Raw genomic sequence first — 14,657 nt, forward strand, 5'->3', positions numbered from 1 at the left:
GCCTGGCCTGCGGAAACACGCCCCCTCCCGCCTCTACGCCTCGACCCCTTCGGGGGGCCCAGGCGGGGCCCAAATCTCCGCCAGCGCTGCCGCCATAGTCTGCGCCGCGTCCTTAGCTCGGCGAAGGACAGGCCTCACGCCGGGACCCCCATCGACTTCTGAGGTGGCCACAGCCCCGCCGCGGCCCCCCGCCCCGAGTCCGGGTTCTCCTCCGCCCACTCGCCCACCGGGCCTCGCGCCCCCGATTCCGCCGCGCCTCGGGATTCTTGTTTATCTGGCCTAGCCCCCTCCCCCGCACCTTGCCGCGCGCCCCTGGCTTCTCCTGTCTTCGACCCGGTCCTACAAGCCTCGCGCCCCTCACCCATCGGGTCTCCTGTGCACCCTGTTCGGGGCCTCACGTCGCCCCCACTGGCCTTGCTGCTTAAGCGCCTCCAATCTTGGGCGCCTCCAGCCTACCAGCAGCCCCTTCTCCCAGCCCGTCGCGCCCTGCACCCTCACTCCACCACCAGGTCTCTGGGTCTTTTGCCCCTGCAGACTCACTCTCCGATGCTTCAGTCATTGGAGCTAGCACCCCTTCCCATAGTCACTCGGGGTCTCGATCCCCAACTCCCCAAAACACACCCACCCCTCTGGGCTTCGCATACCCCCTTCTCAGGTCTGCTGGCGCCTGTCCCAGGGCCCTGGGATTCACTTTAGTTCTAAGGCTGCCCTGCCTCCACTGTCCCCTTTCCTCTGCTCCAAACCAACTCGCTCCATGCTGCATGCAGGGCCTTGGAGCCTCCTTTTAGCCCCCAAATTTTGAGTTCTTTCAGAACAAACACCCCAGTGTTCCTCTGCGTAGGCCTGGCCCCACCCAGCATGCAGCAGGCAACTCCTGGGCCCTACTTTACCCCACCCAGCCCGACAGCTGTTGCCACATTTGCTGTCCCAACTTCTGGGTGTCCTTGATTTTCTGACCTCCTCTCTCACTCTAGCTTGCCTATTCTCTTTTCCTTGTGTTGCCAGGTGCCAGGATGGTGGGGGAACTCCGCTACAGGGAATTCAGGGTGCCCTTGGGGCCCGGCTTGCATGCCTATCCTGATGAGCTGATACGCCAGCGAGTGGGCCATGATGGGCACCCTGAGTACCAGATCCGCTGGCTCATCCTCCGGCGTGGGGATGACGGGGAAGGGGGTTCTAACCAAGTGGACTGCAAGGCTGAGCACATCCTGCTATGGATGTCCAATGACGAGATCTATGCCAACTGCCACAAGATGCTGGGCGAAGATGGCCAGGTCATCGGGCCCTCCCAGGAGACAGCAGGGGAGGCTGGAGCCCTGGACAAATCTGTGCTGGGGGAGATGGAAACCGATGTGAAGTCTCTGATTCAGAGGGCCCTTCGGCAGCTGGAGGAATGTGAGGGCACCATTCCTCCCGCCCCTCTGCTTCACACTGTCCATGTGCTCAGCGCCTACGCCAGCATTGAGCCCCTCACGGGCGTCTTCAAAGACCCAAGGGTCCTGGACTTGCTCATGCACATGCTCAGTAGTCCCGATTATCAAATTCGCTGGAGCGCAGGCCGGATGATACAAGCCCTGGCTTCCCATGATGCTGGTGAGGGGCCGTGTGGGGAGGAAAGGGGAGCAGGACAGGGACTGGGTCAGCTTAGCGTCTCACAGGTCCCTGTGACAGAAGCCTCTGATCTCATCCGTACGTAAATGATTCTGTTGCCCTTGTCTTAGGATTGGAAGAAAAGGAGGTGGGATGGTGAGTGTGGGCATCTCGGCAGAAAGGGGAGACTGAATCCTCAAGAACTTCCTATTAACTGTCTTTCTATGCAGAGGAAGAGTTTAGACTATTAGATTATTGCATATGAGACAGTAATAGGATAGGATAAGATAGTAAGTTTTGGGTTTTGAAGCAAATCAGCAAATCATGTCATTCTTAGTGTGTGGCAGCAGAAGGAGTGAGAGAGTAGAGCGTCTAAGAGAGATGCCTGGGAAGGGCAAGGTTAGGGAGCTGTTACTGATTGGGTTGTGGGTTACAGGGACCCGGACCCAGATCCTTCTGTCACTGAGCCAGCAGGAGGCCATTGAGAAACACCTGGATTTTGACAGCCGCTGTGCTCTGCTGGCACTGTTTGCACAGGCCACGCTCTCTGAACATCCCATGTCTTTCGAGGGCATTCAGCTGCCACAGGTATTCTGTGCGGAGTGTTGGGAGGTGGCTGTGGACAAAATCTAGGGATCAGGCCTTTGCACCTGTCCACAGAGGACAGTGTGGAAAGAGGCACTAAAGCTGGAGCAAGGGGGACATAGGCCAAAGATTGTGTCCTACAGGTCCCAGGAAGGCTGCTCTTCTCCCTGGTGAAGCGCTATTTGCACGTCACCTCCCTCCTGGATCAGTTGAATGACAGTGCTGTGGAACCAGGAGCCCAGAGCTCCACTCCCGAGGAGTTGAGTGGGGAGAGGGGTCGGCTGGAGCTGGAGTTCAGCATGGCCATGGGCACCCTGATCTCGGAGCTGGTACAGGCCATGCGCTGGGACTGGGCCTCGAGCAGACAGGGGCCCTCGGCACGGCCCTCCTGTTCCATCTTCCAGCCCCAGCTGGCAGATGCAGGCCCGGGGCACCCACCTGCCCAGGCCCTGCCCTCCCTTAGGAGGTCAAGGCGGTTTCGCCCTCGCTCTGAGTTCGCAAGTGGCAATACCTATGCCTTGTACGTGCGGGACGCGCTGCAGCCGGGCATGCGAGTGCGGATGCTGGACGATTACGAGGAGATCAGTGCTGGGGACGAGGGCGAGTTCCGGCAGAGCAACAGTGGCGTGCCCCCTGTGCAGGTGAGCAGAGCGCGGTGGCGGGCCACCGTTGGGGGTCTGTCTTGGGTGGGGCATAGCTGGGGCTTCAAGCTGGGGCCTCTGGCGGGCCACTCAAAGCGAAAACCCTCAGTAAGCTGGGTATGGTAAAAGGGGGTCAGCAATTGAGAGGGGAGCCGTTTGGAGGGCTGAGAAAATCTGCCTTTAGGAGACTCTGAGGTCAGGAGGACTCACTCCCAGGAAGAAGACTGATACAGCAAGACCATCCCAAAGGTCAAGTTCAGGAAGACAGTGTGGTTAAGGCCAGGAGGAAGTGTGGGGCATAAGCCACCAAGGATAGGTGAGGGGAGAGAGCCTGTTCCCGTTTGGGGAAGGCATCCTTTGCGTGCGTGTACGTGTTCTCCATATACCACAGGTTTTGCTCTTTAGAGGTTTTTCCACACCTGGCCAGGTGGTCACCCTGAGGGCTGTGAGGGCTGTGTGTCCCCATCATCGGGCCACAGCCAGTCATTAGGTGAGCTCTCTTCCCCTTCCCTCTCTTTTTTCCCATATCCCCCAGGTGTTGTGGGAGTCAACAGGCCGCACCTATTGGGTACACTGGCACATGCTGGAGATTCTGGGCTTTGAAGAAGACATCGAAGACGTGGTTGAGGCTGATGAGTACCAGGGGGCAGCGGTCAGTGGAGCTGTGGGTGTAGGTGAGCCCAGAGGGGAAGCAGGGATCAACTCTATGCAGAGGAGCGGCGGTCTGGCTGGGCGGGCAGTGACGTCCCTGTGCCCCTCTCATTTCCACAGCCCTGCCCTCCTGGCGGTGGAAGCCCATGGCAGAGCTCTACGCCATGCCCTGCGTGCTGCCTGAGGATGAGGACGCTGAGGAGAGTGAACACCTGAGCCAGGCCGAGTGGTGGGAGCTCCTCTTCTTCATCAAGAAGCTGGATGGACCCGACCATCAGGAGGTTCTCCAGATCCTCCAGGAGAACCTTGATGGGGAGGTAGAGCTGCCCAGAGACACACAGAGGTTGGAGGGCTGGACTGTGACAGAGCATTTGGAAGACTCGGGATGGGAAGTGGAGGGTGATAGCATAAGGGCTGCAGGGGAGGGGTCTAGGATGTTCGGAGATGTTGGCGAGCTGTTCGGGAGGCGCCCCCATGAGAGACTGGGGATGGAGAAGGTGTATGCAGAACTCCTTTCCCCTGGCAAGTGCCTCTGGAGCCTCTGCACCGGCAGAGCCGCCTGCAGTGAGAGCTTCTCCCCGATGACAGATTCTGGATGACGAGATCCTGGCCGAGCTGGCCGTGCCCATGGAGTTGGCCCAGGACCTGCTGCTGGCTCTGCCACAGCGACTCGATGACAGCGCTCTCAGGGACCTGCTCAACTGCCATGTCTACAGGAAATACGGGCTCGAGGCCCTGGCAGGGCAGCTGGCCTACCCATCCCTGCTGGAAGCCCAGGCCCAGCCTCAGGAATCAGCAGATGCAGCCAGAGTGGAAGGTGGGGTGCCAAACAGACAGCAGCTCTGCACACTGGCCTCTGGGAGGGCATTAGCCTGGGAGAGACATCTGTGCTGGTTTTTGTGCAAATCCTGTCTGGAAGAGATGGCACTTTAGGAAGAATCTGAAATTTCGAGATAAGCAGTGCATGGAGAAGCAGACATTGTCCTCCCTCCAAAGTATGAAGGAGAGTGTCAAGTTAGAACATTGCAAGAAATTTGAAGCCTTGAAAGCCCTCACATTGAATTTTTTCTATTGTAGAGAAAAACAGATTATTGCATGCTTCCAGATATAGGGAAATGTTCTGCTATTTGCAGATAGGAAGCTCCTTTGCTATTTTGAGAATACAAAATCAAAAGTTTGTCATGAAGCTGTCTTAAAAGTACATTAAGAGGGCTTCCCTGGTGGCGCACTGGTTGAGAGTCCGCCTGCTGATGCAGGGGACACGGGTTCGTGCCCCGGTCCGGGAAGATCCCACATGCCGTGAAGTGGCTAGGCCCGTGAGCCATGGCCACTGAGCCTGCGCGTCCGGAGCCTGTGCTCCGCGACAGGAGAGGCCACAACAGTGAGAGGCCTGCGTACTGCAAAAAAAAAAAAAAAAAAAGTACATTAAGAGATGCTATGAGATCCCCAAAACCTGGCGTTTAGGGGGAAGAAATGTAAAATATTTTTGGGAGAAATGAGGAAACAAGAGTTGAGAGTTATGAATGTCTCTCCTTTTATGATCTTTCACGTCACTAACAATGGCCAACTCTTGTGACTTCTCCTTTCCTGTAGCAAAAGAAGCCCCGACTCAGTGCCCCAACACTCCCCTGCAGCATCTGGTGGAGGGTTACGGTCTGGCTGGGAAAATCTTCCTGGATCTGGAGCAAGCTCTCAGCTCAGAGGGGCCCCGGGAGAGCGAGGTCAAGCCACTCCTGCTGCAACTGCAGCGGCAGCCCCAGCCCTTCCTCGCGCTGATGCGGAGCCTTGACACTCCCGTGGCCAACAAGGCCCTGCACCTGGCCGTTCTGAGGTGAGGGGGTGGTGAGGGGTGCTGCTGGGCAGAGGGGTCTCTGAGGCAGGCTGCACATCTCTCTCCTACTGCCCCCTGCTCCCCAGAATCCTGATGCGGCTGGTGGACTTTCCCGAGGCATTGCTGCTCCCCTGGCATGAGGCCATGGACGCCTGCATGGCCTGCCTGCGGTCCCCAGACACTGACCGAGAGGTACCCCTGCCCTGCCCTGAGGAGATGCTGAGAGGGGGAGGATACCAGGCAGCTTCTGGCAAGGCAGACCCCGGGCAGGGCTCGAGAGGGCACCATGGAGCCTTTGTGCTCTTGGTTTGGGTTTCATTTTTAAAATTGAATTGTAGTTTTAAAAATAGGTCGTACGTTCACACAGTTCACAAATCAAAACAATATAACAAGGTAGAAACAAAATTCTCACTCCCACCTGAGTCCCTGTCCTCCCAATGCCACCCACATGCCCCTTACAAATGGTAACCATTTGTGTTAATTTATGTATCTTTCCTGTATTTTATTTTGCAGATATAACCCAAATGGGGGATCTTATTTGCCATATCCTTTGTTACATAAAGGATGATATCTATATTACATTAAGAGCCTCAGTGGCTCCTGTTTGGCTGGGCCTGTGAAGGAAAGGGGGGTGAAGGAGGCAGAGGGGACCATCACATCCCAGAGTCCCCTGCCACAGAGCGCTCCTGAGCACAGAAGGCTTGGGAAGCGGTCAGAGAACTAGGGTCATGGAGGCAGCGGGTGTCTGCAGCACACACCTTTGGCGGCTACCCAGATTTTAGCTCTGTGGTGGGCTTACTGAGTGTCCACACATACATCTGGTCCCTCTCGGCCCCCTCTTTGCTGTCACGTGTCTGTGCTTGGGGGCTGAGCATCTCATAACACAGCCCCACAGCTGGTTCTTGTGACAGCTGGGCCTGAAAAGAAACAACCGGGGATGCCCCCTGCACCTATTGCCAGCGTAATCAGTAGTCAAGACCCCCAGGATCCAGGGCACCTCTTGGCTTTTCCATTGCAGTTTGTTTGGTTCTCTAATTCCACCGAGCCCTCATGTCTCCTCATCCTTGTCTTTACTTCCTCACTCTGTGAACTGCAGTAGCCCTGGCACCCAGCACACAGTAGGTGTGTAGTCAGTACTACTGAAGACGCTTGTGGTCTGTCCCCTTTATCCACCTCCCCCTGCCTCCTTCCCAGGTGCTCCAGGAGCTGATCCTCTTCCTGCACCACCTGGCCTCGGTGAGCAGGGACTATGCCGTGGTGCTGAATCAGCTGGGAGCCCGAGATGCCATCTCCAAAGCCCTGGAAAAGCACCTGGGAAAGCTGGAGCTGGCTCAGGAGCTGCGAGACATGGTGTTCAAGTGTGAGAAGCATGCGCACCTGTACCGGAAACTCACCACCAACATCCTGGGAGGCTGTATCCAGGTCAGGAGGGAGGGCAGGGGGAAGCCTTTGGGTTCACAGCTGGGTAAGAGTATGACACCCAAGCAGTGGCAGGGGAAGGGGCTGTGTTCCTGAAGTTGGAAGGCAGGTGAATCTAGTGAACCTGGGGGCGTTTGTTCCTGGCCCCGCTTTCCCAGCTGCTCCTGCTCTGCCAGTGTTACGGAGTTAGTCCCGCTGCTGCTGGGGTTTTTCCTCCACGTGCGTTTCCATGTTCCTGCCCCCTCCCCGCACCCCTTCTCTCCGATGTCCGGGCTGCAGATGGTGCTGGGCCAGATCGAAGACCACAGACGAACGCACCGCCCCATCAACATCCCCTTCTTTGACGTGTTCCTCAGATACCTGTGCCAGGGTTCGTGCCTGTCCCCCTGTCACCCCGCGTCCCCACACCTCCGTGTGTTTTCCCTCCACACCTGCCAGGGCTGTGACCGCCACCCCTTCCCGCCTGCCCGCAGGCTCCAGCGTGGAGGTGAAGGAGGACAAGTGCTGGGAGAAGGTGGAGGTGTCCTCCAACCCGCACCGGGCCAGCAAGCTGACGGACCGCAACCCCAAGACCTACTGGGAGTCCAGCGGCAGCACCGGCTCCCACTACATCACCCTACACATGCAACAGGGCGTCCTCGTCAGGTAACGTGCTCCACGCCTGTGCCTAGACACACACCCACGCTGTCCTGTGACTTCCCTGCCGTTTGTCTTGGGGAAGCACCCACACCCCCCTGAAGGTGACCAGAGTCCCCTCGGCTGTGTCTGTGAGAACACGACTGGATCCGGTTCCGATTGGTCCCTCTGCCCTGCTCCCAGGCAGCTGGCTCTGCTGGTGGCTGGCGAAGACTCAAGCTACATGCCGGCCAGGGTGGTGGTGTTCGGGGGCGACAGTGCCACCTCCCTTAACACGGAACTCAACTCGGTAGGGACCCCTGTGCCATTAGGCCACCCCTCAAGGGATCCACCCTCCTGCCCAGACCCCAAAATGCCTATATTCCTCCCTGCTTTGAGCCCCATAGTAGATGAAGTCCATCCCTGTGCCCGTGTGGCAGCATCAGGCCCTGAGCAGTGAGGGTGGCATTAGGACCCCTCGGTCAGGACCCCCCAGGGCTGGGGGAGGGAGGGACACAGCAGGCAACAGGAGCAGACTAGGGTTCTTTCAGCACTCCCATCCACACGCGTGACGGCGCTCTCTGCCTGCCACCCCCTTGCCACCAGGTGAACGTGATGCCCTCCGCCAGCCGGGTGGTCCTCCTGGAGAACCTGAACCGCTTCTGGCCTGTCATCCAGATCCGCATAAAGCGCTGCCAGCAGGTGGGGCCGGGGGAGGGGGGCAGCCGTGGGCAGGAGGCTCTGCGGCCTGTAACCGTTGCAGATCTTGGGCCACCTCTCCAGCCCCTCCTGAGGAGAGTATGGGGCCGGCGGAAATGGGCCTTTGCACATTGCAGGGCGGCATCGACACGCGCATTCGGGGATTAGAGGTCCTGGGCCCCAAGCCCACGTTCTGGCCGGTGTTCCGGGAGCAGCTGTGTCGCCACACACGCCTCTTCTACGTGGTCAAGGCGCAGGCTTGGAGCCAGGACATCGCGGAGGACCGCAGGAGCCTCCTGCACCTGAGCTCTAGGTGTGTGTGAGTGCGTGTGTACCTGTGTGTGTGAGAGGGGTAGCTGGCGATCTTAGGCTGGTGGACTCTTAGGCCTAAGGAGTCACTTAGGCCTCCAGCCCCCAACACCTTCCTCCCCACTCTTCTCCCCAGACTCAACGGGGCTCTACGTCAGGAGCAGAATTTTGCCGATCGCTTCCTCCCAGACAGTGAAGCTGCCCGAGCACTGGGCAAGACCTGCTGGGAGGCCCTGGTCAGCCCCCTGGTGCAGAACATCACCTCCCCCGGTAACTGTCCCTGCCCCTGGCCCCTTTACTATCCCGTTGCTCGGCCCTGCTCATCAGCCCCTTCTTGCTCTGGCCTAGAGCCACCTGGGTTATGCTCTTGGCCCTATGGATACCTGCGTTCATTCAGTACCCCCAAGCCCCCTCTTCACAGCCCAGGGGCCGCCTCCTTTCCCGTGTCTCCCGGCTGCCAGCTGACACCACATGGTCAGGAGGGACCTCGCTACCTCCCTTGCCATATCGCTCTGTCCTGCTGCTCTTTCTTGGCACTGCTGTCCAGCCCAGCTTCCCCACTGCCCTGGAGACATGCCCTGCCTTGGCTTGTTTTTCCCCCGCCTCCAGATGAGGATGGTGTCAGCCCCCTGGGCTGGTTGCTGGACCAGTACCTGGAGTGTCGGGAGGCTGCCCACAACCCGCAGAGCCGCGCAGCAGCTTTCTCCTCACGAGTGCGCCGCCTCACCCACCTGCTGGTGCATGTGGAGCCCTGCGAGGCAGCCCCTCCAGTGGTGGCCGCTCCTCGGCCCAGTGAGTGCTGGGGGCTCAGGCGGGAGCTCGGTTGGGGACCTTCCCTCCCCCAACTCACATACTACAGGTGTCTGTCCCTCCTCACCCCCCGCTCCCTGCATGCTCAAGCTGTTCATCTTCTGGTTTGTGTCACCCCCACCTGGGAGCATCATTTTGGGTGGCAGAATGTCAGGAAAGAACCCTAGGCTCACCCTCGAATAGGGACCCGGGGGCTGAGGGCTGCCACCGCCTTACCTCTGCCCCTTCCCCTGTCTCCACAGAGGGCAGAAACAGAAGCCATGACTGGAGCTCCCTGGCCACCCGGGGGCTTCCTGGCAGCATCATGAGAAACCTGACCCGCTGCTGGCGGGCAGTGGTGGAGGAGCAGGTGGGCAGGAACGGTGGAGGGGGGGCGGGGAGGGAGGGTGGAACCGTGCCGTTGGTTTGTTGGGTTGCCCTACACTGCCGCCCCTTCCCACCCTCCAGGTCAGCAGTTTTCTGACCTCACACTGGCGGGATGATGACTTTGTGCCCCGCTACTGCGAACACTTCAGTAACCTGCAGAAGTCAAGCTCCGAGCTGTTTGGGCCACGGGCAGCCTTCTTGCTGGCGCTGCAGAATGGCTGTGCTGGTGCCCTGCTGAAGCTCCCTTTCCTCAGAGCTGCCCACGTAAGCCTCCCATCCGCCCCTCCCCTGGGGCCTCTCCCCCAAAACTCTCCCTTCCCCTTCTCAGAATGGCCCACCCTTCCATTCCCACGCAACAAGGAGCATGTACAATACTAATGTAGAACCATGTTATCAAAAATTCAAAAAAACAGGAATACCCTGGTGGTCCAGTGGTTAGGACTCTGCACTTTCACTGCTGTGGGCCCAGGTTCCATCCCTGGTCGGGGAACTAAGTTCCCATAAGCCATGCCCACAGCGCCCCCCTCCACCCCGCAAAAAAAAAAGGAAGGTAAAAGAAAGAAATGACCCGCTTTGTACCATCCTAATACATCTCGGCATACTTTCTTCTACTTGTGTGCTTGATTTCACATAGTTTATTCACAAGTAGCTAAAATGCTTTATCCTGTTTTCTTTTGACCCTTACATGAAAAGCCATTTTCAGTGTTGCTGTTTGTCTTCAAATTTTGGTATAAATTCCATCCAATAGATGTATCAATACTATAATTTACTCCACCATTCCTGTCATTCCACAAATATTTAATAGGCACTTACAATGTGTCAGGCACTGAGATAAGAGCTGAAGATAGATGAAATCCCTTCCCTCAAAGTTTACAGTCTCCTAGAGAAGATGCACAGTTAAGCAGAGTGCCTTGGTAAGCAGAGAACAGCGAAGTGGGAGCCAGAAGCATGGCTGTAACAACGTGGTGTGACCATCTTTGTGCACATAACTTACAGGAATACCTCCTTTTATTGCTCTTCGCTTTATTGTGCTTTGCAAATAATGCATTTTTTGGCAAATTGAAGGTTTGTGGCAACCCTGTGTTGTCAGGTGATGGTCAGCATTTCTTAGCAATAAAGTATTGTTTAAGGTATGTACGCTGTTTTTTAGGCATAATGCTATTGCACACTTAATACACTATGGTATAATGTAAACATCCTTTTGTATGCGCTGGGAAACCAGAAAATTTGTGTGCTTGCTTTATTGCGGTGGCAAACCCGCCATATCTCTGAGGTGTGCTTGTGTCTCCTTGCATTGAGTTACTATTGTTAGTTTGATTTTAGACATGCTAAATGTGAAAAAAACAGTTTTCAGGGCTTCCCTGGTGGCACAGTGGTTGAGAATCTGCCTGCTAATGCAGGGGACACGGGTTCGAGCCCTGGTCTGGGAGGATCCCACATGCCGCAGAGCAACTAGGCCCGTGAGCCACAACTATTGAGCCTGCGTGTCTGGAGCCTGTGCTCCGCAACAAGAGAGGCCACGATAGTGAGAGGCCTGCGCACCGCGATGAAGAGTGGCCCCCACTTGCCACAACTAGAGAAAGCCCTCGCACAGAAACGAAGACCCAACACAGGAAAAATAAATTAATTAATTAATAAACTCCTACCCCCAACATCTTCTTTAAAAAACAAACAAAAAACAGTTTTCATCATTTTAGTATTGTTAATATACGCAGTTGTTAATGATTTTATAAGAGTTTTATAAAATCGCTGACCAGTTGATGAACCTGCTGGCCATTCATATCTCCTTCCTCAGACCCTCCCCCTGTTCCCACTCACCTCCTCCGTTCTCTCCTTCATAGTTTTCCTGTGCTCTCCCCACTGCCCAGGTAAGCGAGCAGTTTGCGCGGCACATCGACCAGCGGATCCAGGGCAGCCGGATCGGTGGGGCCCGGGGGATGGAGATGCTGGCCCAACTGCAGCGATGCCTGGAAACGGTCCTGATCTTCTCTGGCCTGGAGATAGCCACCACTTTCGAGCATTACTACCAGTGAGTGTGGACCAAGGGAGTGGGAGGTGGGGGGACGCAGGATGACGGGCAGGGCCAGCCCTTGGGGCTGGGAGGCCGGGTTCCCGGCAGGCTGGAGTCCCGGAGCCGGGGGGCCATGCCGAGCCCCCACACTGAGGTTCGGCCTGGGCTGTGCGCGCTGCAGGCACTACATGGCGGACCGTCTCCTGAGCGTGGGCTCGAGCTGGCTGGAGGGGGCCGTGCTGGAGCAGATCGGCCCCTGCTTCCCCAACCGCCTCCCCCAGCAGATGTTGCGGAGCCTGAGCACCTCGGAGGAGCTGCAGCGCCAGTTCCACGTGTACCAGCTCCAGCGGCTTGATCAGGAATTCCTGAAGCTGGAGGACACAGAGAAGAAAATACAGGTGGGCGCTGGGGAAGGGAATTAGCAAGTGGGAGGGTGGGAGGCACAGAGAGAGGCATGGGGCAGACCAGAGGAGCCGCTGGCTTTGGGGCGCCCTGTGTTCCGTCGTCTTCAGGTGAGCCACGAGGCCAGCGGCAGGGGGCACGAGAGAGGGACCGGAGAGGAAGCTGAGCTGGAAGCTGGGGCAGCATCAGCGGCCGGCGGGGCGGGAGAGGAGGCGGCGGAGGAGGAGGATGAGAACGAGGACCTTTACTATGAAGGGGCGATGCCAGAAGTGTCTGTGCTCGTCCTGTCACCACGCTGCTGGCCCACTGCCTCCATCTGCCACACGCTCAACCCCAGAACCTGCCTGCCTGCCTACCTGAGGGGCACCTTGAACCGATACTCCAACTTCTACAACAAGAGTGAGCAGTGGGCCAAGAGAACTGGGGGCTGGGACACCGGGAAAGAACCTGGGCTTGGGGGTGACCCCTGGGGCTGGCAGCCTTCACGGGGTAGATTTGAGGAAAAGGGCAGGAGCTTAGGTTCGGGGTGGGGCTACAGGCAGCAGATCCCCAGCCTGTTGTCTTTTCTGTCTTTAAAATGAGAGCCAGGACTCCCTTTGTGGGTGGTGGGGAGGATGGAGGCAGGAGGCACCTGAGACCACCAGAGAGTAGTGGGTGTCTCGTTCCTGGTCAGTCATCGTAACCTAAGCTCCCCAGTGGGGGCTGATCCTGGGCTGGGCAGCGACAAAGGAAAGGGGGTTAGACTTAGACCCTGCCCTCAGGGAGCTCCTACACTCCTGGGGGAGACGTTTCCAGTTTGATGAGAGCCCCAGTCCTTCCTCACTTCATGGTTTTGTCTCCCTTAAAAATTGGGGAACTCCTCGAAGGCACTGATCACAGCCTGCCTGGCACAGGGTGGGCTCCCCTTACTCAGGAGGCAGACACAGAGAGGGCTGAGCTCTGGAAGCTCAGACCAGGAACCACAGTGTCCAGAAACACTGGGCCCCAGACTCTGCAGAGATTAACGGGGACAAAGCTCCACCGATGGTGCGTCCTCACCAGCCCCCCTGACTCCCTCCTCCTCCCTGACACTCAGGTCAGAGCTACCCTGCCCTAGAGCAGGCCCCGCAGAGGCGACTGCAGTGGACATGGCTGGGCCGGGCTGAACTGCAGTTTGGGGACCAGACGCTGCATGTGTCCACCGTGCAGATGTGGCTGCTGCTGCATCTCAATGAGCTGAAGGTGGCCCAGCCCCTCACGCCTCCCTGCTCTCTCCCACCTGTCCTTCCTTTCTTTCCCTCCACCCTCTCTGCTCCACCTCCTGGGGAGGCCCTGACGCTTCCCTTCTCTTCCTAAGGCCGTCTCCGTGGAGAGTCTGCTGGCGCGCTCGGGGCTGTCTCCAGACATGCTGAATCAGGCAGTTGGGCCTCTTACCTCTTCAAGGGGCCCCCTGGACCTTCACGAGACAAAAGATGCCCCAGGAGGTCTGTACTTAGGGCCCCGGGGCCTCTGCCCTGAGCTGGGGCCAGCGTCCTCGAGGCCCCCCCCCACCAAGTGACCAGCGCTTATTTCAGGGGTGCTCAAGATTCGAGATGGTAGCGAGGAACCCAGGCCTCGGAGGGGCAACGTGTGGCTCATCCCAGCTCAGACATACCTGAAAGCTGAGGACGAAGAGGGCCGGAACTTGGAGAAGAGACGGAACCTTCTCAACTGCCTCATTGTCCGAATCCTCAAGGCCCACGGGGACGAGGGCCTGCACGTTGACCAGCTTGTCTGCCGGGTAGGCGGGGGTGGGTGTTGGGTGAGGAGGCTTTGCCGGGGGCAGGGGGCAGTCCACAGGAGGAGATGGATCCACATTTGAAGTCCCTGGCTCACTGTAGAGCCTCTAGTGGGTGAGGAGTGGGGTTGGGGTGCCCCTCATGGCCTCGCTGTCCCGGGGCTGGGAGCTAGAGGTACGGTAAGCTGGGCGTCTGACGTATCGCTTCTCCTCCCCGCTCCATACCAGGTGCTGGAAGCTTGGCAGAAGGGCCCGTGTCCTCCCAGGGGCTTGGTTAGCAGCCTTGGCAGGGGGGCCACCTGCAGCAGTGCTGATGTCCTCTCCTGTGTCTTGCACCTCCTGGGCAAGGGCACAGTGAGACGCCAGGATGACCGGCCCCAGATGCTGTCCTACGCAGTCCCCGTGACTGTGATGGAGCCTCACACCGAGTCCCTGAACCCCCGCTCCTCGGGCCCAAACCCACCCCTCACCTTCCACACCCTGCAGATTCGCTCCCGGGGCGTGCCCTATGCCTCCTGCACAAGCACCCAGAGCTTCTCCACCTTCCGGTAGCCCTGGAGACAGGCTCAGGGTTATGTAGGGCGGTGCTTTCTACAGAATAAAATGCAGCAGTTTGATTACTTGGCCTGTGTGGTGACTGCGAGGGAGCTGACAGGGACAGGGGCTTTCCTGGCTGGAAGGGGAGAAGAGCCCTCTGCTCTGAGGCAGTCTCATGAGGAGACACTCATGAGGAGTCTCTCTTCGGGTGAGGATGGCAGGCTGGGGAGGAGGGTAGAGGGAGCCGGGTGTGACTGAGCATCCCCCTCCTGGCCGGGGGATAAAGTGGACTCCGGGGATGGGTCTTCTCGGAGGGTATGTGGTCAGTAGTGCTTTCACCTTGGCAGGGTGGAGATTCAAGCCCACCTTGCCACGCGCTGGATGGCTTGCAACTTCGGCAGATCATCCAGCAGGGCTCCATTTCACTTGTTTGTG

At 58.0% G+C, this 14,657-nt stretch overlaps 1 protein-coding gene across 2 annotated transcripts; it reads left to right on the forward strand.

The window, feature by feature from the left end:
• The first annotated feature begins 26 nt into the window (after positions 1–26).
• CUL7 (cullin 7) lies at positions 27–14,305 on the forward strand. 2 transcript variants are annotated; one of them, XM_067752884.1, is made up of 26 exons: positions 27–163; positions 1,006–1,593; positions 2,027–2,178; positions 2,319–2,816; positions 3,352–3,490; positions 3,588–3,784; positions 4,056–4,284; positions 5,061–5,298; positions 5,385–5,490; positions 6,493–6,720; positions 6,997–7,087; positions 7,191–7,362; positions 7,537–7,642; positions 7,939–8,034; positions 8,169–8,344; positions 8,477–8,610; positions 8,950–9,132; positions 9,393–9,499; positions 9,598–9,780; positions 11,385–11,545; positions 11,709–11,925; positions 12,040–12,328; positions 13,005–13,150; positions 13,266–13,392; positions 13,483–13,688; positions 13,914–14,305. In XM_067752884.1, the coding sequence occupies exons 2-26, from the start codon at positions 1,014–1,016 to the stop codon at positions 14,235–14,237; spliced, it is 5,085 nt and encodes a 1,694-aa protein (XP_067608985.1). In that variant the 5' UTR covers positions 27–163; positions 1,006–1,013; the 3' UTR covers positions 14,238–14,305. The 2 variants fall into 2 exon arrangements, with proteins under 2 accessions (XP_067608985.1, XP_067608986.1); XM_067752885.1 differs by lacking the exon at positions 8,950–9,132.
• Positions 14,306–14,657: the final 352 nt, after the last annotated feature.

This window comes from Pseudorca crassidens, chromosome 10, assembly GCF_039906515.1.
Source record: "Pseudorca crassidens isolate mPseCra1 chromosome 10, mPseCra1.hap1, whole genome shotgun sequence".
In the NCBI taxonomy this organism is placed as follows: domain Eukaryota; kingdom Metazoa; phylum Chordata; class Mammalia; order Artiodactyla; family Delphinidae; genus Pseudorca; species Pseudorca crassidens.

What these genes read in the sequence shown, in the direction of transcription:
- CUL7 (XM_067752884.1), top strand. Translation starts at nt 1,014, where the DNA reads ATGGTGGGGGAACTCCGCTACAGGGAATTCAGGGTGCCCTTGGGGCCC. An exon ending in AGGAGAACCTTGATGGGGAG is followed by an intron (nt 3,785 to 4,055) that starts GTAGAGCTGCCC and finishes CCCCGATGACAG; the next exon opens with ATTCTGGATGACGAGATCCT. An exon ending in CCCCAGACACTGACCGAGAG is followed by an intron (nt 5,491 to 6,492) that starts GTACCCCTGCCC and finishes CCTCCTTCCCAG; the next exon opens with GTGCTCCAGGAGCTGATCCT.